We start from the raw sequence: 19,703 nt of genomic DNA on the forward strand, positions 1-19,703 counted from the left end.
TGCTGTCTGTAAAGATAAATTAACCCAAGAGAGGGAGGGATGATAGAAAAAGAATTTAAAGTTGTAATATTTGGCTCATTTATGGAACAAGGCTTGTCACCTTCAAAGCTCTGGGGAGAGCAGAATGAAGACAGAAACTGAGCAGAAATGTTTTGTATTTTGGCAAATGTTATGTGAAGCATAACAAATAAGTATGCTAATATTTTTACATTAAAATTAATTAAAATATTCAGTTAAATGTTCATTTGCACTGTGAAAAACTGATAAAATGCTTTGTCATAGTCATGTACCATATCTGAGAATTTTTCATCTTATTTTATTTTATTTTGCTGATTTTAGTCAACTTTTGTGCCTTTCTTTTAGTTGTTAGGTGAGACCAGTTTACTGATTCATCTAATGCTGTTTAAATCATGTCACTTGAGTGTCAGGAAGTGTTTTTGAACTGGATATCATCTCTTAAATATAAAGAAGTAAAAACTGCAGGTGCAAGCAAAACAAACCAAAAAAAGTTTGTTTTTCTTGTCCTGAATACGACTGAAGTCCTTAGAAAAAGATTTGAAATGCGTCTGACATCTGAAGCTGAAACCTTTGACAAACATCTTACAAACACTTGAAAAATTTCCATCCCCCTGTGTGTTGAATCCTTAATAGTTGGCTGATTCTCACTTTTCAAAGATTTATCTGTAAGAAGATCCCTTCTACTTCAAACAGCTTTTACCTTTCAATTCCTTTTTATGTATTTTTTTTTTTCAGTTTTCATGAGGTTTGCGTAGGGTTATGTTTGCTTTAGCTTTTTTTTCATCCAAGAGAGAATCGACAGCTAAAACAACGCAGCTTCACTGCTGGGATACTCATCCTTGGTACTTAAAGGAAATCCTTTTAGTATCCATGCACAGTGAACACATATGGGGATTTCCTTTAAGTAAGATGAAGACTGTATTGTTGTGTCCTTATACTTCTATCCATAAGCGGATATTCAGATGCTTATGGATCATAAGCTAATATAACGCGTTACCACATATTACAGCAACGTTAAGCCAATAAGAGGATCATGTATGAATTCTATTTACATATCTCACATGATTCTGAAAAAAAATGAAAATGCCTGGAAGCAGAATCTTTCAAGCTGTTGTTTTTCCAGCAAGCCAGTGAAAATCCACTCTTTCAGGTCCCTACAGAGTAAGAACTGAACACTAGTGAAATCTCAGAAGCTGTAGGAAGTGAATATGGATAATGCATGAGTTATTTTACAGTTGCAGCCTCTGGAGGAAAGAGATTTTGCTGCTTTCAGACTCACACTGTAATCCCTCTCTGTTGCTATTTTTCCCCTCTGTGACGGAGGGGTTTCTGCAGGGATGCTGAGGCTAAAAAAACTGCAGGATTTGTCACCCGGAAAGCATCTTTCTCCTGTCTCTCTTCTGTCTATGTTGAAGCACAAAAGCAGGGCTCCCAAAATCGATCAAGGTATCAGCCTCTTTAGGACCAAAAGCACTGTATGTTGCTGCATTTGTATCTTTTGGTGCAATGACCTGCTACAAATTGCTCTTGTTATAGACTTTTCCACAGCAGACTAAGCAGACACTAATGCCTGTAAGGTGGACTGGGCAAGGGCAGATCAGTCGATGTATAGACTAATCAGTCTAATGGTTTGGCACCCACTGGAAAGCAAGGCTTTTTTGTCTGTGATGCAACAAAGTGTCACTGCAGCTACTTGATCAGTGAGGTGTGTGTTACTGTTAATTTAGAAGAGGTGGTTAAAATAGACGGAGCTGGGGTGAGAGGAAATGAACCATAAAGAGAGCAAAAAAACAATAAAAAGAAAAGGGGAGGAGGGAAGGATAAATGGTGTGTGAAGAGAGGGGGAGACACTGTCAGGGGAAAATCAGGGTCAGCTGTCAGGGCACATTGATGCAAAAGAAAGAAAACTCGAGCAGAAAGCCTGAACTCTGCTTCCCTCAAGAAAAAAATACACAAACACACACACTTAAACACACCACAGTTGCATGACTCACGTGATAAGCTATAAGGTAACTGGAGGAGGATGGAGGAGGAGGCTGTGGGAGGTTGGAGTGGAGGATGCTGGGAATGCAGCAGTGGGCACAGTTTCATGTCTTCAAGCATTTTTCAGGCCAGCTTAGTGACAGTCGAACAAGGAGGGATTAGTGATGGCCTGAGGGACAAAATATATTTGTGGAATTTGACGGCGTTTGATCTGTCTTATCAGATGAGCTCTGCTGCGTGCTTTCAGTGGTCACACACTGGCATCGACAACGCATGATACAAGCAAGGGCGGGAGAGTGCATCAGCTTACTGTCAGAATGCTGCATTTTCTTGGCATGTTTTCAGCTCATGTTATAACTCCATGACAAGAAACAGAATCTTGAATTCCTCCTGATTCTTAGATATTAAAGCAAGATTCATTCTTAAAAGTGCAACATTATTGTCAAACTGTCAATGTGGCCATAAAAAGGCCATAAACTCATATAAGCACTTCAAGCAAAATTGTATGCCTGTCTGATAAGCTTCATATCAACCCAAAACAACATTTACAAAATGATTTGAGTGTTTTCAGTTTGGTAATGATATACTGAGTCAATTACCAGACAAAAATCTCCTAACAACCAAAGCACCAGTCAGGTTTATCGCAGTAACAAGCACACAGGAGGATACCTGCAATAAAAGGACAGGATGAAATTCAGAGCTGCAAAGACAACGAAGCAGTGACAGAAAAACAGCAAGAGGGAGGTGCAATGAACCCAATTAGCAACCAGATCATCTTGTGCAGACAGAGGGAGGTTATCAGAGAGAAATGCGGGAGGTTTTGTTGGAAGAGGTTTGATGAACACAGAAGGAAACAGTGGGATGTGTCTGCTGGTTATGGGTTGGAAAAAGTGGAGAGCTTCTTGATGTTTGAAGAAGCAGTAAATTGGCAGCATGGCATGTTGGAAACAAAAATAGGAGAGAGGAGGGAAGCACTGAGGAGGAAACTATAGGTGGGGGAAACCTCTAGAATGAGAGACTATAGAATAGTGCAGGGTGAATGTACAATGCTGAAGTATAAGTGATGACAATGATTCAGTGAATAGATTATTAAGACAAGGCTGACAAAGGAATATATAAATTACAAAAGTACAAAAGGTATTACTCCATGACAAACTAGAAAGACATCTATATAACTAAGATATACAGATAAACCTTTATTAGTCCCACAGGGACTGATAAATACTATATATGATTTCTGATCTTGTTAAAGGGATTTTATTTCTTCACAATGGGATTTGTAGAAACATGATCAAATTATTTTTCAAGGTTCCATTTTTGGGCGGTGAAATTCAGATTGAAGATTAATTGATCAGTACTGAGTGGAAAACCAGCCAAGCCATTTGAGCTGTGACACTGGACAATGGTATAATGTACTTAAAGGTCCCATATTCTGCTCCTTTTCTGCAGTTTAATATGGATCATTGATGTCTTCATGAAATTGTAGTAACATGTTTTGGTCCAAAAAGCCAATAAATCAAGCACAGCAGCATTGTTTCCAGGCTCTCATAGCCCCTCTGTTCAGAACGCTCTGATTTAGTGTGCGTGACCTTCATATGTAAATGAGCCACCGCTAATACCGCCCCGCTCTTCAGCCTCACTGAGAGCGGCGCCACGAGCTCCAAGTGCACAATGTTTAGAAAACAGTGAAGCTTGTTTACCGTAACACTACAGGCTAAAACAACAGGCTAACTGCAGCTAAAGTTAGCAACCTGAAGCTAACACAGAGACAGGGGGGACACTGAGGAAAAGCTCTTACACCTGCTCCACAGCACACAGCATTTAAAATACTCACATTTCCAGGGTCTGAGGTTTGTTGGAGGATGGTTGGTAATGGGCCTGGATTCAGGACCAGTCTATTCGCTAGCCCTCTGTTGTACTGTCCAAAGTTGGAAAAGCAGTCAACCGTGAAGTCACTAGCACACACATGCACAGTTTTACTGAGTGTAGCTGGCACATTTCCTTGGTATATGAACTCTAGCCACTTAGTCTTGTCTTCTTCCAAGGTGGGAAGCTTGTACATGGAACTATATGGCTATTTCCAGTGGGGAGTGGAGTGGGCGGGGAGGAGGTTTGGGGTATCTGCTCCCATGGACTAATCAGGTCAGACTTGCTCCTGATTGGTCAAAAAAGGGAATCACTGCCGTCGGCAAATCCCCCAAATCCAAACCGCTTGTTTAAGGTCAGGATTTTACATTCACAAGCACTAGGTACAGGTTTTGTCATTAAATATCACATTTTGTGGGCTGGGAGGAAAGCCAAAGACCCACAAATTTCTCTAAAAGACTTAATAAAGTGATTTTTGCATAATATGGGACCTTTAACTTTTGTCTCATCTGTGTTTGTTCAGTCAGCAGGGCTGTTTTTATTTGTGTCATGTTTTACTCATAGATGTTGGTGGAAAAGCTTGACTGGCCTGCAGACGCATGACTTAAACCCTGTCCCACAGGTCTGGGCTGACCTGGAACACTTGTGTAAACAAATATCAGAACTAAGTATACATGTAACCCAGAAGCTGCACAATTTGGGTCCAAATCATGCTACCACATCTTTCAGTGACAGTTTTCTCAATAATGGAAATAACATTTTAAGTATTTTTTCTATGTGAAAAACTCCAAAGATGATATCATATGAATGAGGAGCTTTTTTGCTTATGATGCTTAAGCTCTGATAATCTTGTTTGATTTGAGTCGGGCTGGAGGTATTGATGTTCTGCGATTTGACATTTATCATAAAGTAATCCCTGTCTATCTTCACATACACGGATCACTGGCATATAAAGGATTGGTGTATATACAGTGGAGAGCGTAGGATGGAACAGTGGAGGCAGATAGATCAAAACAGAAGAAGAGGAGTGAGAAATAGGAGGGTAGAAGAAAAGGAGGAAGAAATTCACTCTTGAAAGGAAGTATAAAAGACAATAGAATAAGATGTAAACAGAGTGTACTGAAGCAGCTTGGGGAACATACATACATACATACATACATACATACATACATACATACATACTCAAGACAATATGGAGACAGGTAAGGAAAACACCATAAGAATTTGGCCTAAGGAAGCTGCTCTAGGCCTGCTGCGTATTTGAAACACAAGGAAGAATAGAAAAAAACAAAAAACAACAAAAACAAAAAACAAAAAACAACAACAACAAATCTGCAAGTATAATCATGATCTCAGGGGAAAACTGAGGAACATGTATTATCTTCTTGAATACTACCAATACTATTTTCTACTTCGTCTACTGCCATTGCAATGATTTTAGCAGATTTACATTTTTACATGACCCCAAAATACCATTTGGGTCATTAATTTAGTCTGAACAAGCCAGATGTACACAGAAGTATGAGTACTTAATATTTGGATTGCACCAAATATTTAAATGCTGCTACACAATCAGCGATAGATATAATCTTCATACAGCTGTAGTTTGAGTACATTTCTGTATCATACAGTCTATGGTACGCATAGAAGAGGTTAGAGTCCCCTGGTCACAGTTATACTGGGTGGGCGAAATTTCTAGTTTGCAAGAAGAGAGGGTGCGCCATCTGTCTGTCTGTTTGGGGATTTAATCAAAACGTTTGTCAGCTTCAATCCAACAGCTCAGGAGGTAAGTTTAATGCTGACACAAATGAGATCCTGTGTTTAAAACATATTAATACTGAACTGCGCCACGTAAACGTCCAAAGTACGATGTATGCGGTTTGTAAAACAAGACCTTTAAGTGAGGTTAGACTATAGACTGTATGCAGTTGATGATGTGTTATTGCTCTTCCTCTTTAAATTTATAATACTCACGCGTTAAACATTTTGATGGTCAATTTAGTTGCTTATTTGGAAACAAACCCAGTTTCTTTGAAATATTTTAAATTAGTCTAATCCAAAGTTATTATTTTATTTTTTCTCTTACACGCTGAAACGAATTCACCGCTACGTCTATGAATTCGCTGTGACAGAGGCCAGTTCCTATTTCGATCGAAAGTTACACCGCTTTGATTTGTAAGTACCTTTGTAAATAAGTACACTTATTATACTGCTGCGTCTTTAAGATTTCCCAGCATCCCTTGCGGTGGGAGCTACTTTGTTTCAAAGATTGAGCGCTTACTTTGAACAAAGACGATCTTTTAAGAGAGGCGTATGGTTCGTACTGATCATCATGAACGTTACATTTCACTAACATGTCTAACTTTATTAACACCGTGATTAAGAAGCCGAGGCATTCAGCTTCTGTACATAACAGACCCCAGCAACGGCTACATCCGGGCATTCAGAAGGCTTGCACTCTGGGCTACTCTCGGAGGACCTCGATTCTCTCACTTCGCCCAGGGGAAAGTCCCCGGACCCGTGGCAGAAAGTGCCCTGGATGACTCCAGTGTCGGCTCGCGCTACACTACTATGGAGCTAAGATGTTCACCTGAACTGAGCTCGGTGATCGCTTGTCGGCGTTGTCAGCTGTGATAGTAATGCAAGTGTGGCTATGTCAGCTTGAACAGAACGGGGCTCATTCTCGGAATGCTCATTTTAAAAACTATCCATTTCAAAGAGGCAATGTTAGTGAATGATAAGGAAAGGTGAGTAAGTGTACCAGCATTAGTAACGTGCGTTTGGGTAGCTAAAAATTAGCTTGGCGTGAGAAACTTACGATTAATGTTTTTCTTTATACATAATGTTAATTTTCTTATATAATTACATTTTGTAATTCCACGTCAATTTCCCCATAAGGAACAGTCACAAACTGTATTTTTTCATCTTTCCCCCGTCTTTGGGCACTAAACTTTTGTGCCCCAGTAAGCTTGTCAAGGTCGCCATCTTGTGCTTGAAAGTCTGACGTGCAACCGCTTCTAAATGCAGTCAAATTTACAAATTCATGCTGAATTAAACAAATAAAAATCAAAAGCTCACGCAAAAAAAGAATGTCAAGTAAAAACTGAAATATTTTGAGTTCTATGGACGTATTAATTGTTCGATATTTGAGTCTAATGATGTTTTCTCGATGTGTCATCAATCAGTCGACAATACAAATAACTTTAACTATCGTAATATTTAATTTAAGCAAGAAAACTAATGCAAAAAATTAATTGTCTTAATAAGTTTTTCTCTGCTTTATCCTCAGTGAATATAGCCAGCAGGTCTCCATTTTCTCTGTGGTGTCACCTTCCTGGATGTCAGAGGGAGAACAAAGACACTTGCGTTTCCCTGACAACACCACTAGAGGGAGCACTGGGATCACACTATCCCTCCTAATTCAGCCTGACATGATGGCACACACAGACACACATGACAGACTGTATACTACTGGATTAGGCAGCGCATGGAGAGATTACAGCATCACATGACAGGCTCTCCAAATGGTGCCTGCCACTAACCTACTTCCCACTCTGGGCCATCCCATCGTTCAGTTGGAGTGGGTGTGGGCTCAGGCAGTAGTAGCATCATAAAGGTTCAGCTCCTCCCTGTTGTATCCTGGAGAGACAGAGAGAGGGAGGCAGAGACAGAGAAAGGATCAGGGTCAGCTTGATTCCAGTCTGAGTGACGAAGGCAGCGTGTGTGCAAATGAAGAGGAGAGTGTGTGTGCATGTGTGTGAGAGAGGACGAATCAGGGTGGGATAGAGGGAGAGTCAGGGGGGGTGGGATTGTGTATGTGAGAGACGCAGAGAGGAAATCCAAGCAGGAGGAGGAAAAAGGACATAAAGGGAGGAAGGAAAAGGGGGTAAGGAGGAAAAGACAATACAAGGGAACCCAGATTAAGAGGAGAAGATGGCTGAGCCGGAGCTGAAATCACGGAGCAGTCGAGAGAGCGTTGCTAAGGCAGTAAGCCAGGAGAAGATGGGGGGTAGGTACTGTGCATGCTCACTCTCCTGTAGATGCCACATGGTGCAAGGCTGCATTATCCCGCCATGCGCTCTGATGCAACATTGCCTAATACAAAAGTACACTGTGTTTAATTTTCTACAGAGATCTATTATTCTGTTTACAGTGTTTGTGTGACGTGGACAGGTGACATATTTAATAGGGGAGTAAATAAAACTCCTTTTACCCTCCCAAAAAGACATATTGCACCTCACAGGGCTTTATTAGACTTTTAAACCCAAGCATCTGATGCTGTTTCTCTATAGGGGGAGGAAAGGCTAATTGGGTTAATAGAGAGTCATTCCTGAGGAACAGGTCATATGGAAAGTGTTGGTGAGCCAGTTTAACCTGTTTCCTCCAGGTTTTTTTCAAACTAGAATACCAACTTTATGTTTCAACTGTTACTTAGCACACAGACTGATGCTATAGAACTAGAGTCAACAAATAAGTTTTGTTTTGCATTCTATTAAGTAGCACTGAAAAAAAAACTCTTACTGAAAAACTGAATTTTTGAAATATTTGTCATTGTTTAAACTCTGAAGTTTGTCACTTTATTGTGAAACCATCATCCTGTTTCTTCCTCTGTCCTCTCTTCTCCAGCAGCAGAAGCAGACGCAGGCCAAGATGGCCTAACAGTCGAACAGCCAACGTCGCCCACCACACCCATGGTCCCTGCTGCCACTGCCACAAGCCCAACTGGCAGCTCACCTGCCAAAGGGGAGAAGATTGAGCTCAAGCGCAGCATCACGCTCTTCAACGGTGTGGGGATGATCATAGGCACCATCATTGGCTCTGGTATTTTCGTCACTCCGACAGGCGTGATCAAAGAGACCGGCTCAGCTGGACTCTCCCTGATTGTTTGGTCTGTCTGTGGAGTGATCTCTACCATGGGGGCCCTGTGCTACGCCGAGCTGGGCACAACAATCACCAAGTCAGGGGGGGACTACACCTACATTCTGGAGGTGTATGGTGAACTGGCTGCTTTTCTGAAGCTGTGGGTTGAGATGCTAATCATCCGGCCTTCTTCCCAGTATGTGGTGTCTCTGGTTTTTGCCACATACCTTCTGAAACCACTCTACCCAAACTGCACAGTCCCCGACAGTGCTGCTAAGCTCATTGCCTGCCTGTGTCTTAGTGAGTGAATGTTTTCACTAAGCAAAGATTAACTTTAAAACATACTCCCCCAAAATACTCTGGTTTCTCCCTAACTCTTTTGTCTTTTTTTCTACGTCCTGTAGCCTCTCTGACATTTGTAAACTGTATCAGTGTGAGAGCAGCCACCAAGGTCCAGGACTTGTTCACAGTCTCCAAATTACTAGCCCTGATCATCATCATCCTCTTTGGCTTTATCCAGATTTTTACAGGTGAGTCTCACATAAACAAAGACAGACACAGTGAAAAAAGTCACAACACAGTCCAGAATGGCTTACTTTAACTTTACGTTTAACTTACGTTAACAGTTTATGATGGCCAGGAAATAACTATACACTTGGTATCAAGTGGATGACTATCAGCTGTTAGGTATAATCCATTATCTTGTATCATGCTATGATAGATATTACCTTCATCACATGTTATTGCTGAGTCAAGTTGATAAACTGTGAATATACAGGAAACAAACTGTCTCATCCAGCTTTATTATGGTTCATAATGCACAACGTGGTTAATGGCTCCTACCTCAAAGCAAAAAAGATATTATGTGAATCTTTTATTCGTTTTTTTTTAAATCATGGTCTTATCAAGAGTAAAACTTAGTTTTAATATTATTATTATTATTATTATGAATAATAATAATATTGATAATGGGGGAAAGTTTCCATTATTTACTGTAGTAATGATAGTAATACAAGTGCAACAAAATCAAAGTTCTGTCAATCTCTTTTTAAAAGTATCGTTACATCCAATGTTGTTTCATCCTGATGATGGCTCAATGGCTCCTACCTCAAAGCAAAAAAGATATTATTTGAATCTTCGATTAGTTTTTTTAAAATTATAATCTGATTAACAGTAAAACTTACTTAATATTAATAATAATAATAATTATAATAATATAATAATAGTAATAATATTCATAATAGGGGGAAAGTTTCCATTATTTACTGTAGTAATGATAGTAATACAAGTGCAACAAAATCAAAGTTCTGTCAATCTCTTTTTAAAAGTATCGTCACATCCATCGTTGTTTCATCCTGATGACCGTATCCTCCAGCACTAAAACGGAGGGTAATTTCTTTTGTCTCTAATGATCAACAAATAGTTGACCAACACAAATGAGCCCAATCAAGCAGCCTGCCCTCCTTTCACTTAGTTAACACAGTTACTGAGTCTGAACACAAGGCCTGTCTGTCCGCAGCCAAGTGATTGGGCCTGAGCCACTGTGCGACCATGTGCATGTGAGTCTACAGTATGTGTGGGTGTGCTTTGAAGATACACACTGCTTGGTTTAGTTTCACACATGACTCATCTGTACATCCTGCACCTAAAAGAATCTGAAATGTAGTTACTTGTAGTAATAATCATGGTTATATTTCTTTCTGTGAAACAGGGACACAGTTATAGCTTAGACTGTTCGTATGTGCAACATAAAGCCCAAGTTGTACAAAAAAAAGAAGAGATGATTACTTTTCAAAACTGTTACAGCACACTAACTTTCTTCCCTGTAGTCACACCATTCAAAATTTTAAAAAGTGGGTGAAAGACAGTGAGGCAGTTTGCTCCGTGCTACATCTGCTGCTCTCCCCCCCAAGCAAAGCCAAGCCCACCGCCATTGTGCTCTACACTGTGTAACCATGGAAACTAGGCGGCGAAGCGGTTGTCACACTGTGGTCTTTGAAAGCACACGAGAGAAGGACGGAGTGAGAAAATAATGTGTGCGCGATAGGCCTCACTGAGAGCATGGTCATTAGCATCTGAAAGCGACAGGTAGAGAAGGGAGTCACGCACCAACAAGACTTCAAGCATGCACACTCAACATTCAGCCTACTTGACAGTTTTCCCTTTTAATGATATGCGGGATATTTTACACAGCTCAGGATAAATGAGCGTACTTATTTCTGCTGCTTTTTAAATGTCAGCTGGTCGGGGTCTGATTATGTTTCAGTACATGAAAGCAGATGCTCAGACCTCAAGACAGAGTGATCAGATGAAGACCCAACGGATGAGTTCCTGGTTGAAAATGTCAAGCTTATGAAAGGTCAAACAAATACAGACTAGCATTCATGCAAGAAATAAAAAGTGACAGCAGAGCTGTAAGAGGATCCTCCAAATGCCTGTGAAACACACCATTCCTCTTCTCTGCTCAGAGACAAACCTTTCTCTTTCTCTTTTTTTCTAATTTGTTCCCATCTCTCTTTGTGCAGGTGATGTGCCCTACCTTACACCTGAAAGGGCATTTGAAGACAGCAAAATGGGAGTAGACAACATTGTCCTGGCCCTGTACAGTGGCCTCTTTGCTTTTGGAGGCTGGTGAGGCATTCGTTACCTATTCTGATGTAATTATAGCCTAGAAATACATGAGGTTATTTTTAGCAGCTAACTTTTTGCCTTCACAATAGAACAAACAATAATGCCAAGCTTTATCTCACCACTTCTCACTTTATTATTCCTCACAGGAATTACCTGAACTACGTGACGGAGGAGATGATCAATCCAGAGAGGTGACTTTAATGTGATGAAGGTTGTATTGAGGATTGTACAGCCTCTCCTGTAAATATTTGCAAACAGCATGACTAACTGCATCCATGACTGAGCTTGTTTGCATGGAGATATAGTGTGAAAAGTAACAAGTGAAAACACCCCACAACACTAGCTGCCAAAAAAAACTGTTTAAAGTCTGTAAAAAAAAAAGTAATGTTGGGCTTTATTGGATGGATTGCACTGACAATAAATCTACAAAGCATGTGCTGAATATACTTTAACATACATAGCATGACATCCTAAGGTGTGCGAGAAATCAGATAAAACATGCAGTTAGATTAATGACAAAGTTATTCTGCAGTCTCATTCGTACACTGAAAACTTTAAATCCTGGTAGAGAAATTGTTTTTTTTTTCAGTTGACCTTTCCCCCTTTCCCTTCTAGGAACCTGCCCTTGTCCATCATCATATCCATGCCGATAGTGACTGTGGTCTACGTGCTCACCAACCTGGCGTATTTCACCACAATCTCTCCTGAAGTCATGGTTGAGTCTGAGGCAGTTGCTGTGGTGAGCTCCACACTAAAAACCTAACTTAAAAACTTCATCTCAGAGGTTGTGTTTTGATCAAGTGTAAGCCCGGATTATATGTGTTTTTTGGCAGAGTTTCGGGGAGTATCATCTTGGTGTGATGGCCTGGCTCATTCCTGTTTTTGTGGGATTGTCTTGTTTTGGAGCTGTCAATGGATCCTTGTTCACCTCTGCAAGGTTTGTGCAAAATGCAGTGATACAGAAACAAAAAAAGAGTTTTGTTTTTAAATCTTTTTTTGTTGCCCATACAATGAGAGAGAAAAGATTTTGCTTATTGAGTCGAAAAAGTTTCTCAAAAATAAACAAAATTTGAACAGTAATTTTTGTGTAACTACAACAAATGCCATCACTCAGGTTGTTCTACGCTGGTGCTAGAGAAGGTCAACTTCCTGCTGCTCTGGGATTGGTCCACACTGACCTCTTCACACCAGTGCCATCCCTCATCTTTACGGTAGGAGTCCTGCTTCTGAAAACAATCTCAATGATTAACCCTGGGAAGTGTTGGCATTAATTACAAACTTAATATAGTTTAATAAATATATCTTTGTCATGTTAGTTTGAAGGTAAGAGCAAGGGGGACAATCAGTGCTGTACACCTTGAACACCTGTGATTCAGTATTCATATATATGTGGGATTAGGAACTCAGAACAAAGAAATTATCTTGACCTCAGCAATAAGAGGATCAGTACAACACAAAAAGTTTATCAATGATGTCATCACCTGATATATTGACATCATAGGTCACAAAGTACCATTACTGACCTTCACAGATAACTTTCCCACTGCTGAGTTTCCTAAACTTCTGAGCAGTTGAACTTGGTCAAAAGGATGAACCATTGTCTCCATTTAAGCTTAACGATCTCCCCCTCTCTTGTTTCAAATAGAATCTTAAAATAAACCCTGCAATGGTTGCTCTCACTAGTAATATTTTTGAGATAAGCTTTTCCTTGAATAGGAAAAAAAAAATATATCCCTTAATATCCCTCAAACCAGCATGTTCAAAAGTGTATCCTGAACTCTGGAGAGTTTAATGACTTTTGTTTTGGTATTTGTCCTCTACACAATCATCTAACACTGCATGCATCCCTGCAGAAGCAGCATTTGCCATGTCATTTGAATTATTAGATAAAATTCCAATGACTTGTTATTTGAACTGTTGTATTTCACATTTATTAGTTTTTTTAAGCCAGATATTACAGAAGCGTATTGCATTCACTTGAAGAAAAAAAAAACAACTCGGGTTTTTCAGAGTAATTTATTCTTCGGTTTGTTTTTTGTGGTAATTAATTTTGTTTTTCTGATTAATATTCTTTATTGGTTTGTTTTTTGTTGTAATTATTTCTGTTTTTATGAGTAATTTTTTTTGTGGTAATTAATTTTGTTTTTCTGATTAATATTTTTTTATTGGTTTGTTTTTTGTTATAATTATTTCTGTTTTTATGAGTAATTTTTTTGTGGTAATTAATTTTGTTTTTGTGATTAATATTTTTTTATTGGTTTGTTTTTTGTTATAAATTTTTCAGTTTTCATGAGTAATTTTTTTCCTCCTGTTTTTAGGAGTAATTTTTTCCTGAAGTATCAAGCTACTTCGAAATCCCGCGGGAACCTCCAACCTGCTTTTTTTCGTTGTATTTTTTTCCTCCTGTTTTTAGGAGTAATTTTTTTTCCTGAAGTATCGAGCTACTTCGAAATCCCGCGAGAACCTCCAACCTGCAGACGACTCCCATATATGCATCACATATATGCCTTATCCTTATTTTCTACAGGCTTTCCAGTGTAGAAACAATGCATTTTTTAATGCCACATCTTCGTCTATTCCTTAAGTATTACACTGAACAATAGGCTTAGATAAAATGTAAGGATAAAGTCGAAAACATAACAAGGGTATTATACCCTGTGTGTGGCTAATACCTTACCTTTATTGACCCAGTACAGACCGGTAGAAAATTAAAGATAAGGCATATAGCCTATGTGCGGGACACAGGAGCCACCACACATCCACGGGAGTCATCTGCAGGTTGGAGGTTCTCACGGGATTTCAAAGTAGCTCGATACTTCAGGAAAAAAATTCCTCCTAAAAACAGGAGGAAAAAATTACCACGAAAAACAGAAAAAATTATAACAAAAAACAAACGGAAGAATAAATTACTCTGAAAAACCTGAGTTGTTTTTTTTTCTTCAAGTGAATGCAATACGCTTCTGTAAGATATATTATGAGGAACAAAGGGTTTTTTTTCATAGATGCCGTGCGTATCTGTGTATTTGCATGACCTACTTTTGTCTTTTTATGCTCCAGTGTTTCCTGTCCATGATGTACGCCATCTCTCAGGACATCTTCTCCGTCATCAACCTCTTCAGTTTCTTCACCTGGCTCTGTGTTGGTATGGCCATTGCAGGAATGCTCTGGCTGCGCTTTACCAAACCTGACCTCAGAAGGCCCATTAAGGTAGGGAGACAACATCTGAAGGTTTTATTACAGGTGGTAAATGGTTGTTGCCCTGGAGATTCATCTGTTTAAAGTCACTTTGAAAGCGCCTGAGACTTTTTAGATACATTTGACCTTTACTCCTCTTGGACCTCAGCCAGTTTCTTTGTCAGCTCAAAACATCAGCACGTCTCCTGGTTTCATGTGGCACCTTCATTTTTGATTTCATAGTTTATTTTTTCATGAAAGCACCATTGTGTCAGTGCTCCTGTTATTACCTGGAAGTGGAACCAAGCTGTGTTTCCAGGACAAGGGGAGTGGTGCTAGCACGCATACACAGCTCTTTGTTTCTGTTTGATCATGGGAATATTACTTTGGTTGACTCCAGTCTTTCATCTTTTCCTTTGAGCCTGAGTAATTTCAGACCTTTTTGTTTGAAAAGTCAACCTCTAACAAGGTGTAAACAGAGCTGTCCACGTATGTAAACTAACCAAAAACGAGACAGACATTAGCTTCCTTACACTGTAACATGAAGCTCGCATAACATGACGGCACATTCTGCTGCGCTAGCATGTGATGCTCACCCAGCTGTAGTCCTAAATTTTCATCAAAATACTCTACTGTTGAGTATAAGTACTGATTTTAAGTTATCAAATTACCAACTGCCAGTTTTCATTTAAAATCAAATAAATGTTCAGGTAACACAAAGATAGCAACTTTAACAATCACTCATAACTGCTTCTTTATCAAAAAGGTGAATTTTTCTCCAGGAGTGGAAGAAAAATTTACAGTACACTCTTTTTTAAAGTAAAAGTAGCAACAACAATGCAAAATATAAAAAAATGAAATGGTCATGGCTGGATCCAGTTGGTTGTAGGATGCCTTTGGATTCATATAATAAATAGTATGGTCTAAATCTGCTCTTTTTGGGAACGTCATGTAAAATTGATTTATAAAACTACAGTAAACTACAGTACTGCATACTAGGTTGTTCTTCAGTTTGCTTCATTATTAATCTAAATTCGCAATGTATGTTAAAAAGCAAACTCCAGAAGAGGAAATTAAAACTAAGTCCTGTTTTATTACACTGGGGAGGAAGCATTAAAGGTACACTACACAATATTTAGAGGCATTTATTCACACAGACTTCATATCAATGAAATCTAACACTCATCAGTGTGTTTGAATTAGCATAAAATTACCTAAATATAAAGATTTTCTTGGTTTTTTAAACTTTGAATGAGAACCAAGCTTATTTCTATGATAGCACAGAATGGAAAAACTAGCAAGAGCCAAATGTTTTTTATGATTTTTGTTTTATTTCTATGTATACATTGATTTGATAATACTTGTTCGATGAAAGGATCTTACTTATCATACATCCCAGGATCTCCTTGTTCTTACAGGCCACAGTTGCTTGTCAAGCTTTAACAGAAAAGGGGTCAGCACCAGGAACAGGAACACCACAAAATGTCCTTGAAGTTGTTCTTGCACAATGTGCTGTATTGACTCGAAACAATTTTATTTTGCTTTCAACACCATAGTGTGAGCCATACTTCTGTATTAGTTCAAACTATAAATTTGTACAATTTAGCAGCAATAAAACACAAAGACAGACTTCTTAAACTGAGTTAATCGGCACATTAACGTACAGCATATTTTCATTTTTTGTGCCTCTAATAAGAGCTTTACCATACTCTATCTCTGCAGGTGTATCTGTTCATCCCCGTGACTTTTGTTCTGGGCTGTGTCTTCATGATCCTGGTGTCCTTCTGGGCGGCGCCGTTTGAATGCCTCGTAGGCTGCAGCATCATTCTCACGGGCATCCCTGCGTACCTCCTGGGCTACAAGTGGAAGAAACCCCATGTGGTCAAGAAAATGCTGGGTGAGTGAGGCATTCATGTTTTTTTTCACAGGGTCTCAGTCTGTTTGTTCAGGCGTAGGTGGAGAAGCATTCATTACACTTTGTTATTACATTTTTGTGAGAACGTGCTGATACACGGCACTGATACACGGCACCGATACACCTGGTTTGTTTGTGGAGCTGGTGTAAAAATCACAAACTGAGGTGCTCCTCTGATGTTTAATAAAATCTAAAGAGACATCAGCCCTGGACTAACCCAGCAGAGGAAAATATGAGGCTAATGTCATGAGTTGTTTTCCTTTTTAGAAATCTTCACCACATTCTGTCAGAAGATCTTCATGTCTGTTCCTGAGGAGAGAGAACAGCATGAGGCCGCTGAGTAACCCCGAGCAGAGGGAACAGGATGAAGGAATGAGTCGATGTTCGTGTCTAAACGTTTGTGACGTTTACATTCATATGTGATTTGGCTACAGCTGTTTTTGTTGTTTCTTTTATTATTCAAAATTCATCTGACTGTGCAGGTACTTAAATCAGGCTGAGCCTGGCTATCCCAGAAAGGAGGGTTGACATGAATGTATGCTATTGTATGCTAAAAAGTATGATAACACATGTTAGCTCTTTCAAATTTTTAACATTTTAAAAATACTTTAAAACTACTTTTAAAAATACCTTTTTTTAAAAAAAGAACATTTTAAACCGCTTTAATCCATTTACACGACAGTTATACCTCCTTACATGCTAGCACATGCTTGTATGTTGCATGTTAGTAAGTAGAGGGAGTATCTAAGCACCAGAAGCTGCAAACATCACACTCTAGTGGCCTATTGTTCACCTAAAGTGTACAAATGAGTAGCTGAAAGAGACACGAAAACAGCTTCTTTACTTTTACAAATCACTGATGACCAAACTCGTTCGTTAATGTTTTAGTTTTTCGTACACACAAGCCCACTGCCTGTTAGTTTTACTTTTTGCTTTAAAGATAGATGGTAACTGAAAGACCTCATAGAGATAAATAATCACTGGATTTGCACAGAGTATAATCAAGGTCAGGGTTTAGAGAGAATTTAACTTTCTAACATAGATTACATTCTACAAATACTCTACTAATATGTTTAACAATTCTTCATTTAAAGTTAGTTTCTTTTCTTTTTTTAAAAATCACTTTTTAAATAAACCCACAGCACAATCTTCAAGCACAACGTAGTGAGTTAAATCAGTTTGTGTAGTGTTTCTTTAAGAGGTGTTGCTGTGAGTCAGGTGTGCTTTCTGTATCATTTAATCTGGTGTCATTCAGCGCTTGTTTGTGATGATAATTGATGAGATGATCGTGAAAACCAGCATCTGTCTGTGAGGCATTATTGTATGAAACTGAAGTTGTACAGATGTTTTTTTTTCTGATTGTATTCAGTGAATTCCATTGTAGTGTTAGTGTTTTGTATTGTTTGTATAGTCTGTGACAGACATGTCAGTGCTGATTTTCAAGTTCTTTGGTTTTAATGTCACTATAAGACCAGATTGAATGTTGCAAATTTATTGACATGTGCATTGCCTTTTTTTTTATTTCTTAGTCGGACACGTACCTTTAATTTAGCTTTGAATCTGATATTCTTCAAAGTTACTGCAAGCACTTTCCTGGTCTTCTCGAGATCCCAAAGGAAAACAAAGGAAGGTGGAGGTTGTGCAGGTTGGAGAGAGATTTTTGTTTATCAGTATTTGCACAGAAAGCAAGACCCCAAACACAAACCACTGATATATGTATGGTAATCATATTCCAGTTGCAGTCTACTCAATCTCACACTAAACACAAATAATGATACAGATTGCTTGATGATGGAAAATGGATTAATAAGTGTAATACCTTCTACATGAATGGAAAAAGTTTTCAAAAATTCTCACATTTTTTTATACAATAGAAGAAAGAAAAAGCGCCCCCAAACTTGTCTTTTCACCTTTTTAAGATCGCAAGAATCTTTCTCGTTTTGCAACTGAAATGCCAGCCAAACATCTTTCTCTTCATGAAAACTGGACCAAGGCACTACAACAATGAAGTATCAGAGTTTAGAAAATGTGACTGACTTTTTTTAAGCTGTAAAAGGAGAGAAAAGCACATCTGTAATTGTACAATAGCTCCCCAGTTTTTCTGCTCCTGAAATAAAGAAATCACAAGTTGAGTTTTACATTTTTGAACATGTGCACACACACACACACACAGCAGATTGCTGATTGGGAAAATGGAGATGAATCGTTTGCTCATGAATGGGCAGATATTTTGTTTTATGTACATCATACCCTGTACAAAGTATAACTCTGTGTATGGATTGGAAAAATTAATCAAGGTCATACAGACAACCTCATTTCAAACTCCTCGTTTATAAAAAGCTATGCCAGTTATTGTAACTGTTGTATGTCAGTGGCTACAGAAGGTACATCAGATAATAAAAATATTTTTGTTCAAAGTTTGCCTTGTTGTTGGTGTTTTGTAGAGTAGTAACCAACTTATTCACGGTGTTCACACAGTAATGCCACATCCTCATATACTTAAATCAGTTAACGAAAGGCAGCCCTGCCTCTCTGCTGATAACACCTCCAAACAGAACAAGCAATCCCAAGTCGCAAGATAGCTCCCATCTAAATGAGTATGTTTCACCAGCAAGAGTCTCTGAAAATGTAGTCCGAGGGTGTTATCATGTGAGCCATCAAGTGTTTGGTTAGTGATCTGTATGAAATGCCCTGTCCCTTCTTGTTTGTCTCGTCCTGTTTGTTGGCCGGCACACAATGATGCAGCTGATGCCAGGGCTGCTGGGAGAGCTCATATCCGTCTGAGGAGGAAATGAGAGGGTCTGAAGGCTACTGATGAAACCAGTATCAGAGCTGCTGGAGGCGATATTAGTGATGGGAGATTGGGCAGACAAGGAGACAATATTGCACAAATGACGTAAAGAGAAGTGTTTTGATACCTTCTGTGAACAGAGAAGGATTCAAACAGGGAGTGGGGGAGTTCATTTACTTTGTGGAATATTAAATCGGGACATTCAATACAGGAACTCAGCTCTAGTTGAGTCTGTTCATGTGTTATTTATGAATGACATACTATTCTAATAGAACTAACACATCTGCTGAAGTCATATGCTCTTTATTAGAATTTAATGTTTTTTTTTTGTTTGTTTGTTTTTTACATTATTTTCTATTTTTCTTATGGTTAAATTGACTCGATTTTAAGCACTGATCAGGACGTAGTAGTAAGAGGATTTCAGGTGTTATCAACATGAAGAAATATCATGTCAATACAATCCAC

The 19,703-nt window shown here is 38.9% G+C and overlaps 1 protein-coding gene across 2 annotated transcripts; it reads left to right on the forward strand.

Annotated features, from left to right (window-relative positions):
- The first annotated feature begins 7,156 nt into the window (after positions 1–7,156).
- On the forward strand, positions 7,157–18,864 carry LOC141799192 (large neutral amino acids transporter small subunit 1-like). 2 transcript variants are annotated; one of them, XM_074681348.1, is made up of 11 exons: positions 7,157–7,876; positions 8,497–9,027; positions 9,132–9,257; positions 11,253–11,358; positions 11,505–11,549; positions 11,974–12,097; positions 12,192–12,295; positions 12,473–12,569; positions 14,416–14,565; positions 16,255–16,429; positions 16,715–18,864. In XM_074681348.1, the coding sequence occupies exons 1-11, from the start codon at positions 7,801–7,803 to the stop codon at positions 16,789–16,791; spliced, it is 1,611 nt and encodes a 536-aa protein (XP_074537449.1). In that variant the 5' UTR covers positions 7,157–7,800; the 3' UTR covers positions 16,792–18,864. The 2 variants fall into 2 exon arrangements, with proteins under 2 accessions (XP_074537449.1, XP_074537448.1); XM_074681347.1 differs by having other exon boundaries at positions 7,160–7,876; positions 8,494–9,027.
- The last annotated feature ends 839 nt before the right edge of the window (positions 18,865–19,703 follow it).

Source organism: Halichoeres trimaculatus, unplaced genomic scaffold (genome assembly GCF_033239565.1).
Source record: "Halichoeres trimaculatus isolate MK-OKI-2021-1 unplaced genomic scaffold, fHalTri1.1 fHalTri1_scaffold_11, whole genome shotgun sequence".
NCBI lineage: Eukaryota > Metazoa > Chordata > Actinopteri > Labriformes > Labridae > Halichoeres > Halichoeres trimaculatus.

Bases quoted from the DNA above. Each gene is read 5' to 3' on its own strand.
- LOC141799192 (XM_074681347.1), top strand. From the start codon at position 7,801: ATGGCTGAGCCGGAGCTGAAATCACGGAGCAGTCGAGAGAGCGTTGCT. The intron at 12,570-14,415 runs GTAGGAGTCCTG...TTTATGCTCCAG, and splicing joins TGCCATCCCTCATCTTTACG to TGTTTCCTGTCCATGATGTA. The intron at 14,566-16,254 runs GTAGGGAGACAA...CTATCTCTGCAG, and splicing joins ACCTCAGAAGGCCCATTAAG to GTGTATCTGTTCATCCCCGT.